Source organism: Ahaetulla prasina, chromosome 1, assembly GCF_028640845.1.
Source record: "Ahaetulla prasina isolate Xishuangbanna chromosome 1, ASM2864084v1, whole genome shotgun sequence".
In the NCBI taxonomy this organism is placed as follows: domain Eukaryota; kingdom Metazoa; phylum Chordata; class Lepidosauria; order Squamata; family Colubridae; genus Ahaetulla; species Ahaetulla prasina.
The window spans coordinates 300863742-300875958 of record NC_080539.1 but is presented as its reverse complement, the minus strand read 5'-3'; the positions used below and the strand labels follow the sequence as shown (position 1 = coordinate 300875958).

Here is a 12217-nt window from a genome sequence, read left to right as displayed (position 1 = left end):
TTAAATAATGAGTCATCATAATAACATTTCATAAATATTGCTATGCTTTTGTATTCTATATTTGATTCTTTAAACTCCGCCTACATTCCAAAATCTACTGCATTTTCTGTTGCTAGGTACAGAACCCTCATTTTCAAATGTTTAAGTCTATCCCAACTTCTCTCTCTCACACACACAAATACACTCAATTCCCATGTGCCCGTCCATATTAGATTTTGTTTTCTAGAATACGATCAGGTTTTACCCTCGTTCTGTGAAAATGAGTACATGTATGGCATTGTTGAGTGTGGTATTGCTGAAGATCATCCAAAATGCAGCTTCTAGACAGGCACCTCCTCAGGGCTTCAGATATGCCTCTTATGATGTGATCATCCCAAGGAAGCTGTCTCCCAAGTATGGGCAAGAAGAAACCCAGCATGTAAGCTACCTCCTGCACATTGAAGGAAATCCCCAGGTGGTATTTCTCAGGCAAAGAAGGAACTTCATCCCAAAGGTCTTTCCTGTCTTCACTTATGATACAGCTGGAGATCTCCAGGTGGATCATCCATTTATCAAGGATGATTGTTTCTACCATGGATTTATACAGAGAAAGTCCTCTTCTCGAGTCACCCTCAGTACATGTTCAGGAGGACTGAGAGGTCTCTTGCAAATGGAAAATAAGATCTATGAAATTGAACCAATCCAGGAATCTTCTACTTTTCAACACGTGGTGTTTCGGTTAGAAGTAGAGGAAGGGGCTCTCCGAATGACTTGTGGAGTAGGAGAGGAACAACAGAGTCATCAAGAGGACATAATTCCTGTAACAGATAATCTTGGAAACAAAGATATTTTTGGTAAATCCTGGTGGACACATACTAGATATGTTAAAGTGGCAATTGTGATTGATTACGAACTATTTTTGCAGTTTCACAGAAATGAATCTTTTATTATGATGCGAGTTCTAGATATTGTCCACACTGCAAATTCATTCTATGATTCACTTTCTGTTCATTTATCAATAGCAGGCTTAGTGATCTGGTCACAAAACAACCCCATAAACATTACCTCTGTAGCAGGTAGCACACTTTCATTGTTTAATATTTGGAGAAGAAACCATCTGCTTAAAATTTTAAAAAATGATGTTGCTAACTTATTTGCTTATAAACATTTTGGGATAACAGTAGGACTTGCTTATATTGGAACTATATGTAGCAGTCACTGGGCAAGTGCTATTGAATCGTATAGAACTTTCAGTTTGTTTTTGATTTCTGAAATATTTGCCCATGAACTGGGACACGTTCTTGGAATGATACATGATGAAAAATATTGTCATTGTGGAAAGCCTAAGTGCATTATGGCACCCTATGCAACAGAGACTGATAAATTTAGTAACTGCAGTTATAATGATTACTTCCGCCGTAGAAACATTGAGTGTTTATTTGTCCCACCAGACACTAACACAACATTTATATTTGAATCCTGTGGTAACCAAAGAGTGGAAAAAGAAGAGCAGTGTGACTGTGGGTCAGAAACACAATGCAAGTCAGATCCCTGCTGTCAAGCTAATTGTATGTTGCGCCCTGGGGCTGTATGTGCCTTTGGACTGTGCTGTGCTAACTGCCAATATCGTCAACATGGAACTGTTTGCAGAGAGAAGATTAGCAGTTGTGATCTCCCTGAATATTGCAATGGGACTTGGGAGCACTGTCCAGAAGATATGCACGTGCAAGATGGTGCCGTGTGCAATGATGGCGTGTATTGTTATCATGGGAACTGCACGACTCATGAAATGCAGTGCAAAACGATATTTGGTAGTGGAGCAACAGTTGCTTCTGAAGTTTGCTTCATAGAAGTGAATAATAAAGGTGATCGCTTTGGCAACTGTGGCCTTAAACATGGAATTTACAAGAAGTGCGATACTGGGGATAGCCTATGTGGCCGTATCCAGTGTAAAAGTGTAGAAATGCCTTCTTTGGAGGATCACAGTACAATAATTCATACTTCCACTGGAGTTAATCAATGCTGGGGCACTGACTACCACACTGGGATGAAGGTAAATGATATTGGAGCAGTGATAGATGGAACTCCTTGTGGCAATAACATGATGTGCATTGAGGGTAGTTGCCTCAATGTGTCCATTCTGAAATACGACTGTAATGTCACAATGTGCCACAACCGGGGAGTATGTAACACTCTCAAACACTGTCACTGTGATGTTGGATGGGCCCCTCCAGACTGCAGAAATACAGGCTCTGGAGGTAGCATAGACAGTGGGCCAGTTCCAAATCTGATACAGGCTAAAGCTAATATAAAAACCACAGCTTTAGCTGGAGTATTATCTGCCTTTTGTCTCATAATTGTTTCTACTGGCCTGATTATCTGGTTCAAAGATAGACTGAGAAATCGATTTGGAAAATTGCAAGGAAGAGTCCATGCTACAAAATCAAATGATAAAGAAACACCAGTGTAACTCACCCTTCTAGAGAATGCACAACACATCCAGTATAAACATAGGAATTAATAGTCCAATTGAAAAATAAAGAAATTTGAAATTTCAATGTTTTAAAGATGTTTCCCTGACACATTTCCTTTTGAAAAATTTGGCTTCTTTGAAGGTAAAGATACCTTGCAATATATTCTGCGAAAATGAGTTGAGTAAATTTCTGATTTGTAATGAAAAATAACTCCTCAGAGAGCCTTGAAAATGAAGCGTCTGAACTGAAGATACCTCAAGCAATAGCCAGCTATACCAACAGTACATTGGATGTCAAAGATCAAGAGGCATTGTTGATTATAGATAATTTAGGTTGTCAACACAGCACTGCACACCGACCCTTCTCTAGTTCTGCCCTGTTAAGAGTAATGATGAAATTATTATGGATGTTCAGTATTATGAAGCCACTCAATGACTATTAGAGAAAATCATCTCCATCATGGTCCTCTGTGTTATTCAGTTACAACTGTTCTCATCAGTTCTACTATGATTCCTCTGTTTTAAATAAAAGGTTGTTTAGGTTTTCACCACACTGGAAACATTAGCTCCTAGTGTCATCAGTGTGCCCAGCTACCGCTTCTTCACACACTGCAAAACACACACACACAAACATACATTCCTATGAGAGAGAGAGAGACAGACAGACAGAAAGACAAAGAGAACAACACATTCATATAAACCGACTCTCATAGACTCCCTCCCCTGCTGCTCTTAATCTGGTAGAGGGTTCCCTTCACTCCTTTACCACCAAGTCAACTTTTGGCTCTTACCCAGAACCAAGAATCAGTCAAGTTTTAATGGTACCTCAACAAAGAAAGCCATGTTGATTCTTCCTTCTTTCTTCCTCCCTTCTATGGATACCTGTAGGGCACTTGCCCCAGATAAGTTATTCCAAAAACATACTCAAACTAAACGCACAAGTGAGGACAGCCCCAGTGTATCTCTCCCTCCCTTTTCCACCTTATTGGCAATCTTAACTGGACAACCCTCACTTTTGCTTCAAAGGCTGGCTAATTGTGCTTATGTAGATCTGGACTACTACAAAGAAGAAGCTCCATATGCAGTGGTTGTTCTTGCACAAATATATGTTCCTTCCTTGATCCATTGCTATGTGACTCAGCTTGTGATGTTTCTTCTTTTTTTAAAAGCCATGTCTCTAGTGACCATGATCCCAACACAACTAGATTTAATTGCCAGTCCTTTGCTGCCTTGTGCTCTATTGATGCATTTTTATATTGGGGAGCAACAAGGTGTCACATCCAAAACATGTAAATGAAATGGTAATAAGGGACCCAAAAGATAATTTCTTTCTATTTTAATGTTATTTCCTTTGGCTAAACTGTTATTATGTGCTATCTAACATTTGTACAGCTTTCAAAAGGGAAAAGATGTCCTGTGCTACTTTCCACTCCTCTTTTACCCCTTATTTATTCTGAAACATGACAGGAATGCTATGCATGAAGATTATTCAGATGTATGAGAATGACTAACATGTCTTTCTGTATATTTAAAAGCATGACGAATGCCTGAAGTAAGCTCATTAATCTAACATGTGGGGTCAAAGAGGAGGGGATGATACACACTTGGTACTTCCAGTTAGATAGTTCACTTAGCCAGTTCTGGATAGACTATTTCTGGTCACGAAGAGATATTATTTATTTATCTATTTATTTATTTAAATTTTTATACCGCCCTTCTCCCGAAGGACTCAGGGCGGTGTACAGCCAAAGATAAAAACAATAAAATATACAAAGTTAAAATATCAATTTAAAATACATATTCAATAATGGCCGAATTAAAACCGTCAATTGACCCAACCTAAAATAGCCCATATAAAATTACAAAAAATTAAAATTTAAAATTTAAAAATTTAAAAATCAGGCCAGTCCCGCTTGGATAAATAAGTAAGTTTTTAATTCCCGGTGAAAGGTCCGAAGGTCAGATATTTGGCGCAAACCGGGGGGAAATTCGTTCCAGAGGGTAGGTGCTCCAACAGAGAAGGCCCTTCTCCTGGGGGCCGCCAGCCGGCATTGCTTGGCGGACGGCACCCTGAGAAGACCCTCTCTGTGAGAGCGTACGGGTCGATGGGAGGCATAAGGTAACAGCAGGCGGTCCCGTAAGTACCCGGGCCCTAAGCCATGGAGCGCTTTGAAGATGGTAACCAAAACCTTGAAGCGCACCCGAAAGACCACAGGTAGCCAGTGCAGACTGCGCAGGAGCGGTGTTACCCGGGAGCAACGTGAAGCTCCCTCGATCACCCGCGCACCTGCACTGCGGATGATAGCGGATGAACTGGGAATTTAATATCAGTCCTAATACTTGTCAGCCTATTCCTGTTTTTTTTTTAAATTTGAATTTATATCCCGCCCTTCTCCGAAGACTCAGGGCGGCTTACACTGTGTTAAGCAATAGTCTTCATCCATTTGTATATTTATATACAAAGTCAACTTATTGCCCCCAACAATCTGGGTCCTCATTTTACCTACCTTATAAAGGATGGAAGGCTGAGTCAACCTTGGGCCTGGTGGGACTTGAACCTGCAGTAATTGCAAGCAGCTGCTGTTAATAACAGACTGTCTTACCAGGCTGGTGAATGAACATCTGGGCAAGTGAATATGGAACAGCCTTAGGGTTCATTCCCAATCTTTGTCAGTAAAATTCTCTAGAAGGAACTATGGGGAATAATAAAACTTTGCAAAGGACTAAGAGATAAAACAATCTATCAAAAACTACCTTACTGGCAATACCAAGTGTGTATCATCCCCTCCTGTTTGACCCTACATGTTAGATTAATGAGCTTACTTCAGGCATTCGTCATGCTTTTAAATATACCAAAAGACATGTTGTTCTCATATATCTGAATAATCTTCATGCATTCCTGTCATGTCCCAGAATAAATAAGGGGTAAAACGGGAGTGGAAAGTAGCACAGGACATCTTTTTCCTCTTGGAAGCAACATCTCACTGTTAGATGGTGTTCATTGGGAAATGGAGAATGGGATGGAGCTCTTAAAATGGCTGATTTACTGTATGTAGTCACTGAAGGGTGTGTGTGTGTGTGTGTGTGTGTGTGTGTAGTGGCCGAGGGGGGTGGGCGGTTACTATTTTATTATTTCATTATTATTATTATTTCATATATTGTTTATTCATCTCTAAGCCACCTAGAATCACTGTGAGTGAATAGCTGATTATAAGCATTCTCTAAAATAACTAAATAAATAAACCAAAAGACCCAGTAGCCCAAAAAGAAAAAAGAAAAAGAGTTATCTACAATATACAGGGTAAGGACTGTATCAGCCACTAAGTAGGAGAGAAGGCAGAAGACCAGCACACCATATCCATGAACACCAACTAGCAGTGAGATGACACCATAAAATTCCTTAATCACATAACATACAGATGGACTCGACCATAATTTGAATGGGGAAACAATCACCATCCTCGACCAAGTTAAATCCCAAAGTGCAAGGAAATTCTGGCAAATTTGGCATTCAGACAAGTCATCCATCAACAGAGATAGAGAAGTTAAAAAGAAAGCTAAGAGAGCAATTTTTGGAATCTAATTTTAGTAGACATTTGACCCCATTTACTATGAGGTGTATATAGAACGTGCAGTATCCAATGCAGTCTTTGTTGAACAGGACAATTCTTCTTGTTTGCTATTTCATGTAGTTTAAAACTATCTCATTTTATACACAACGCAAACTTTTGCCGTTTTTCTTGCTCTTGTATCTTGCTCTACCCTTTCAAAAATGAAAAAGAGTTCAGTCTAATCAGCCTTTTAAGTGAGGTTTTTGTGCTAAGAATGGAAGCTTATTGTCCTTAATATAGTTACACCACACAATATTGTAAATTTCATCAAGTACATGTTTTAGGGAAAAATAATATTGGAATTGTTTTCTATAGTCACCATACAACTTCCAATCCCAAACTTTCTCCTGCTTACTCTCCGCCATTCCAAACATCATTCCTTCCTATTGCTAAATCAACAGGAGATTAGGCAATAAATTCATATTTATCAATATCTTACACTAGCTTTTGTTTAAAGCTCTGAAAACTTGAATGAAATTTCAATGGTTTCATGATTCTTTATACCAGATGATCAGAACTAAATAGTAAATCTAATTTATGGTATAAATTTGATGTTTTGCTGGTAGATTGTGGTCCCCTCTTAGGTTTGAAGATCTGAGATTAGCTAGGCCAGTGTTGGTGAATCTCTGGCGTTCTCGTATGCCAGCCTGCGTGCCGGAAGCGGCATGCAAAATTGTCCCGCGACGAATGCGCGACCTCGCCATCTCCTCTTCGCATTCTTGTGCTCAAATGCACGTTGGTCAGGTGGCCGTTGTGCACATGGTGCCAGCGACCCTGGAAGAGCGGTGGTCCATCACATATGCGCGAATCAGCACCCGAACTTCTGGGTTGATGTCTCGTGCATGTGTGATGGACTGACGCTCTTCTGGGGTCGCTGGCACTGTGCGCGCGACGGCCAGCTGATTGACGCACGTTTGAGCACAGGAATGTGAAGAGGAGACGGCAAGGCCACACATTTGTCACGGGACGGTTTTGCGTGCCGCTTGCGGCACTCATGCCATAGGTTCACCAACACTGAGCTAGGCTGACATGCTTCTCTCTTCCTCCCTCTCCCTCTCCCTCTCCCTCGCTCCCTCTCTTTCTCTCCCTTCCTCTGTCTCCCTCTCATTCCCGCTCCCTGCTTTCCAGTTCCCTGCCTGACTAGCTGTCTGTTTTTTTGTATCTTCAATAAGGTTGAATATTCTTAAGGCAAAGGCTGGACCATTTGGTATGTAAAAAAACCTCAATAATTTTTATAGCTAACAATGACCTTTGTGTTCGGAGGAAAAATCAAACTACCTTAAATTAGGAATCAGAAAATTCAGCAGGTTATTGGTTTTGAGCTCTTACAAAGCCACAGCTCTCCTGGTGTGATAGGCTACTTCACTAGAACTAATCGACTTCAGTTCACACCTTCAGCCAACCAGAACAAATATGTAGTTTATTCCTGCTAGATAAATTATACAACAGTAGCATACAAACAGTAATCAAGCTGATTGGAGTTGTCCTGGGAACTTCAAGTAATTAAATAATGAGAATAATAACATTCCATAAATATTGCGTTGCTTTTGTATTCTATATTTGATTCTTCAAACTCCGCCTACATTCCAGAATCTACTGCATTTTCTGTTGCTATGTAAAGAATTCTCATTTTCAAACATTTAAGTCTGTCCCAACATCTCTCTTTCTCTCTTGCACACACACACACAATTCTGTCCCTGTTGAGATTCCTTTCTCAGAATTCAGTCAATTCCTACCCTTGTTCTGTGAAAATGAGTACCTGTGTGGCATTGTTGAGTATGATATTGCTAAAGATCATCCAAAATGCAGCTTCTAGACAGGCACCTCCTCAGGGCTTCAGATATGCCTCTTACAACGTGATCATCCCAAGGAAGCTGTCTCCCAAGTATGGGCAAGAAGAACCCCAGCATGTGAGCTATCTCCTGCACATTGAAGGAAATCCCCAAGTGGTATTTCTCAGGCAAAGAAGGAACTTCATCCCAAAGGCCTTTCCTGTCTTCACCTATGATACAACAGGAGAGCTCCAGGTAGATCATCCATTTATCAAGGATGACTGTTTCTACCATGGATTTATACAGAGAAAGTCCTCTTCTCGAGTCACCCTCAGTACATGTTCAGGAGGACTGAGAGGTCTCCTTCAAATGGAAAATAAGACCTTTGAAATTGAACCAGTCCAGGAATCTTCTACCTTTCAACACGTGGTGTTTCGGTTAGAAGTAGAGGAAGGGGCTCTCCGAATGACTTGTGGAGTAGGAGAGGAACAACAGAGAAATCAAGAGGACATAATTCCTGAAAAAGACAATCTTGGAAACAAAGATATTTTTGGTAAATCTTGGTGGCCACATACAAGATATGTTAAAGTGGCAATTGTGATTGATCATGAACGATATTTGCAGTTTCATAGAAATGAATCTTTTATTACCTTGCAAGTTCTAGATATTGTTCACACTGCAAATTCATTCTATGATTCTCTTTCTGTTCATTTGTCAATAGCAGGATTAATGATGTGGTCACAATACAACCCTATAAGAATTACCTCTTCACCAGATAACACACTTTCATTGTTTAATATTTGGAGAATTAGCCACCTGCTTCATATTTTAGAAAATGATGTTGCTCACCTATTTGCATATGAGTATTTTGGGACAGTAGTAGGCCTTGCCTATGTTGGAAGTATATGTAGCAATTACTGGGCAAGTTCCATTGAATCGTATAGAATTTCCAGTTTGTTTTTGATTTCTGAAATATTTGCCCATGAACTGGGACACATTCTTGGAATGAAACATGATGAACAATATTGTCATTGTGGAAAGCCTATATGTATTATGGCACCATTTACAGCAGAGACTGATAAATTTAGTAACTGTAGTTATAATGATTATTTCCACTATAGAAACACTGACTGTTTATTTGTCCCACCAGACACTAGCACAATTTTTAGATTTGAATCCTGTGGTAACCAAAGAGTGGAAAAAGGAGAGCAGTGTGACTGTGGGTCAGAAACACAATGCAAGTCAGATCCCTGCTGTCAAGCTAATTGTATGTTGCGCCCTGGGGCTGTGTGTGCCTTTGGACTGTGCTGTGCTAACTGCCAATATCGTCAACGTGGAACTGTTTGCAGAGAGAAGATTAGCAGTTGTGATCTCTCTGAATATTGCAATGGGACTTGGGAGCACTGTCCAGAAGATATGCATGTGCAAGATGGAGCCATGTGCAATGATGGTGTGTATTGTTATCATGGGAACTGCACGACTCATGATATGCAGTGCAAAACGATATTTGGGAGTGGAGCAACAGTTGCTTCTGAAGTTTGCTTCAAAGAAGTGAATAATAAAGGTGATCGCTTTGGCAACTGTGGCCTTAAACATGGAATTTACAAGAAGTGCGATACTGGGGATAGCCTGTGTGGCCGTATCCAGTGTAAAAGTATAGAAATGCCTTCTTTGGAGGATCACAGTACAATAATTCATACTTCCACTGGAGTTAATCAATGCTGGGGCACTGACTACCACACTGGGATGAAGGTAAATGATATTGGAGCAGTGATAGATGGAACTCCTTGTGGCAATAACATGTTGTGCATTGAGGGTAGTTGCCTCAATGTGTCTATTCTGGAATATGACTGTAATGTCAAAATGTGTCACAATCGGGGAATTTGTAACACTCTCAAACACTGTCATTGTGACGTTGGATGGTCCCCTCCAGACTGTAGAAATACAGGCGATGGAGGTAGCATAGACAGTGGGCCCCCTCCAGTTACAGTACAGTCTGGAGATAATATGAAAATCTCAGCTATAACTGGAATTGTCTGTGCTTTTTTTCTCCTAATTGTTTGTGCTTGCTTGGTTATCTGTTTCAAGGATGGACAAAGAAACCGATTATCATAATTTCAGGCAAAAGTCCATGGCACAAAATAAAAAAAATGAAGGTACACCAGTGTAACTCACCCTTGCTAAGAATCCACAATGCATTCAATATAAGGAAAGGAATTAATAATCCATTTGAAAAACAAAAACATATGAAATTTCAGTGTTTTAAAGGTGTGTCCCAGACACATACCCTTTTGAAAAATCTGGCTTCTTTGAATGGGATGAAACCTTCCGATCTATGCAAACTAAGTTCTGTGAGAATGAGTTGAGGAAATTTCTGATTTGTAATGAAAATAACTCTCCAGGACAACCTTGAAAAGGAAGCATCTGAACTGAAGATACCTTAACTAGTAGCTGGCTGTATCAACAGTACATTGGATGTCAAAGAAAGATCAATAGGCATTGTTGATGATAGAGAATTTGGGCTGCCAACATAGCATTGCACACTGACACTTCTCTGACTTTGCCCTAGTAAATTATTGATGAAATTATTATGGATGTTCAGTTTTGTGAAGCCACTCAGTGAGAAAGACATCTGCAACATGGTCCTCTGTGTTATTCAATTACAACTTTTCTCATCAATTCTACTGAGATTGATCTGTTTTAAATAAAAAGTTCACTGTTTTAATTCCATGGGAAATATTAGCTCTCAGTGCCATCAGTGTATCCAGCTACCACTTCCTCATACATAGCAGAAAACACATGTGCAACATAAGAGGGAGGGAGGGAGAGAGAGAGATAGAGAACACAACACATTCACAACCAACTCTCATAGGCTCCCTCTCTTGTTATTCATAATCTGGTAGAGGATTCCCTTCATTCATTTACCACCAATTCTTCCTCTGGCTCCTGCCCAGAAGAAGAATTTAAGTCAATTTCTAATGGTAACTCAAAAAATAAATGGAGCCATGTTGCTCCTTCCTTCCTTCCTTCCTTCCTTCCTTCCTTCCTTCCTTCCTTCCTTCCTTCCTTCCCTCCATCCCTCCCTCCCTCCCTCCCCCCCTCCTCTCTTCTCAGGACACTTATAGGCAGTTTGCCTAGGTAAGTTATTCCAGAATTTATTATAACTCACCACACAAGTGAGGACAGTGTGGTTCCTTCACACAAGTGAGGACAGTGTGGTTTCCTCTCCCTTCTCCATTTAATTTGAATCTTACCGTAACTAGACCTCCCTTTTGCTTCCAAGGCTGGCCAATTGTGCTGATGTTCATCAGAGTCGGACTATTAAGAAAGAAGAAAATCCATCAGTGATTCAGCTCCAATACAGCAGATGTTCTTGGACAGAGATCTGTTCCTTCCATGATCCATTGCTATGTGACTCTGCTTGTGATATTTCCTCTTTAAAAAGCCACATCTTGATCCCCTGGTTACCAAGATCCCAATGCTACTAAATTTAGTTACCAGTCCTTTGCTACCTTGTGCTCTATTGATGCATTTTTAAATTGGGGAGAAACAGGGTGTCACATTCAAAATATGTCACACTAAGTAAATGAAATGGAAATAAGGGACCCAAAAAATGATTTCTTTCTATTTTAATGTTATATTCTATGGTTGCCCTATCTAGACTGGTACTGTGTTGAATTTGGTGAGATTGCAGTCTAACTTTTGTGCAGTTTTCAAGTAAGAAAAGATGTTCTATACTATTTTAAACTTATTTATTTTAAGAAATAACAGGGATGCCATTCACGAAGATTATTCAAATATATGAGAAAAATTAACATATCATTCTGCATATTTAAAAAGCACGTTGAATGCATGGAGGAAGCTCACTCATCTACCATGTTGGGTGAAGCAGGAGTGGATGATACAAACTTGGCACTGCCAATAAATTAGTTCACATAACCATAAGCTAGACCAGCTATTCCTGGATATGAAAAGATGGAGGGTGAAATGCAGGGACAGGTTCCAAATCCCATCGCTACCAGTTCGCTTGTGCACGAATGCACGATGCTTCTGCTCATGTAACAAAAGCATCAGGGCAGGTGGGCAGAGCCTCCCGCCGCCGCTACTGGTTTGCCAGATCAGGTGCGAACTGGTAGAAACCCACTACTGGTGAAATGGAAATTTAGTATCAGTCCTAGTACTTGACAGTCTATTCCTATTGCAGGCTGGTAAATGAATATCTGAGCAAGTGGATAAGGGACAGCCTTAGGGTTCGGTCCCAATCTTTGCTACTAAAATTATGTAGAAGGAACTATCGGGAATAAGAAACCTCTCTTCAAGAGACCAAGACATAAAAATGTTGTAATAACTAGTTCCTTAATCTTTGTGGATTCTTTTTCCCC

General features: G+C 40.2%; 2 protein-coding genes across 2 annotated transcripts; both read left to right on the top strand.

Moving 5' to 3' along the window:
- The first annotated feature begins 259 nt into the window (after nt 1–259).
- Nucleotides 260–2449, top strand: LOC131187607 (disintegrin and metalloproteinase domain-containing protein 20-like). The gene has a single exon (XM_058162047.1). The coding sequence runs from the start codon at nt 260–262 to the stop codon at nt 2447–2449; it is 2190 nt and encodes a 729-aa protein (XP_058018030.1).
- Nucleotides 2450–7814: 5365 nt separating this feature from the next.
- Nucleotides 7815–9950, top strand: LOC131187603 (disintegrin and metalloproteinase domain-containing protein 20-like). Its single transcript, XM_058162034.1, has one exon. The coding sequence runs from the start codon at nt 7815–7817 to the stop codon at nt 9948–9950; it is 2136 nt and encodes a 711-aa protein (XP_058018017.1).
- The last annotated feature ends 2267 nt before the right edge of the window (nt 9951–12217 follow it).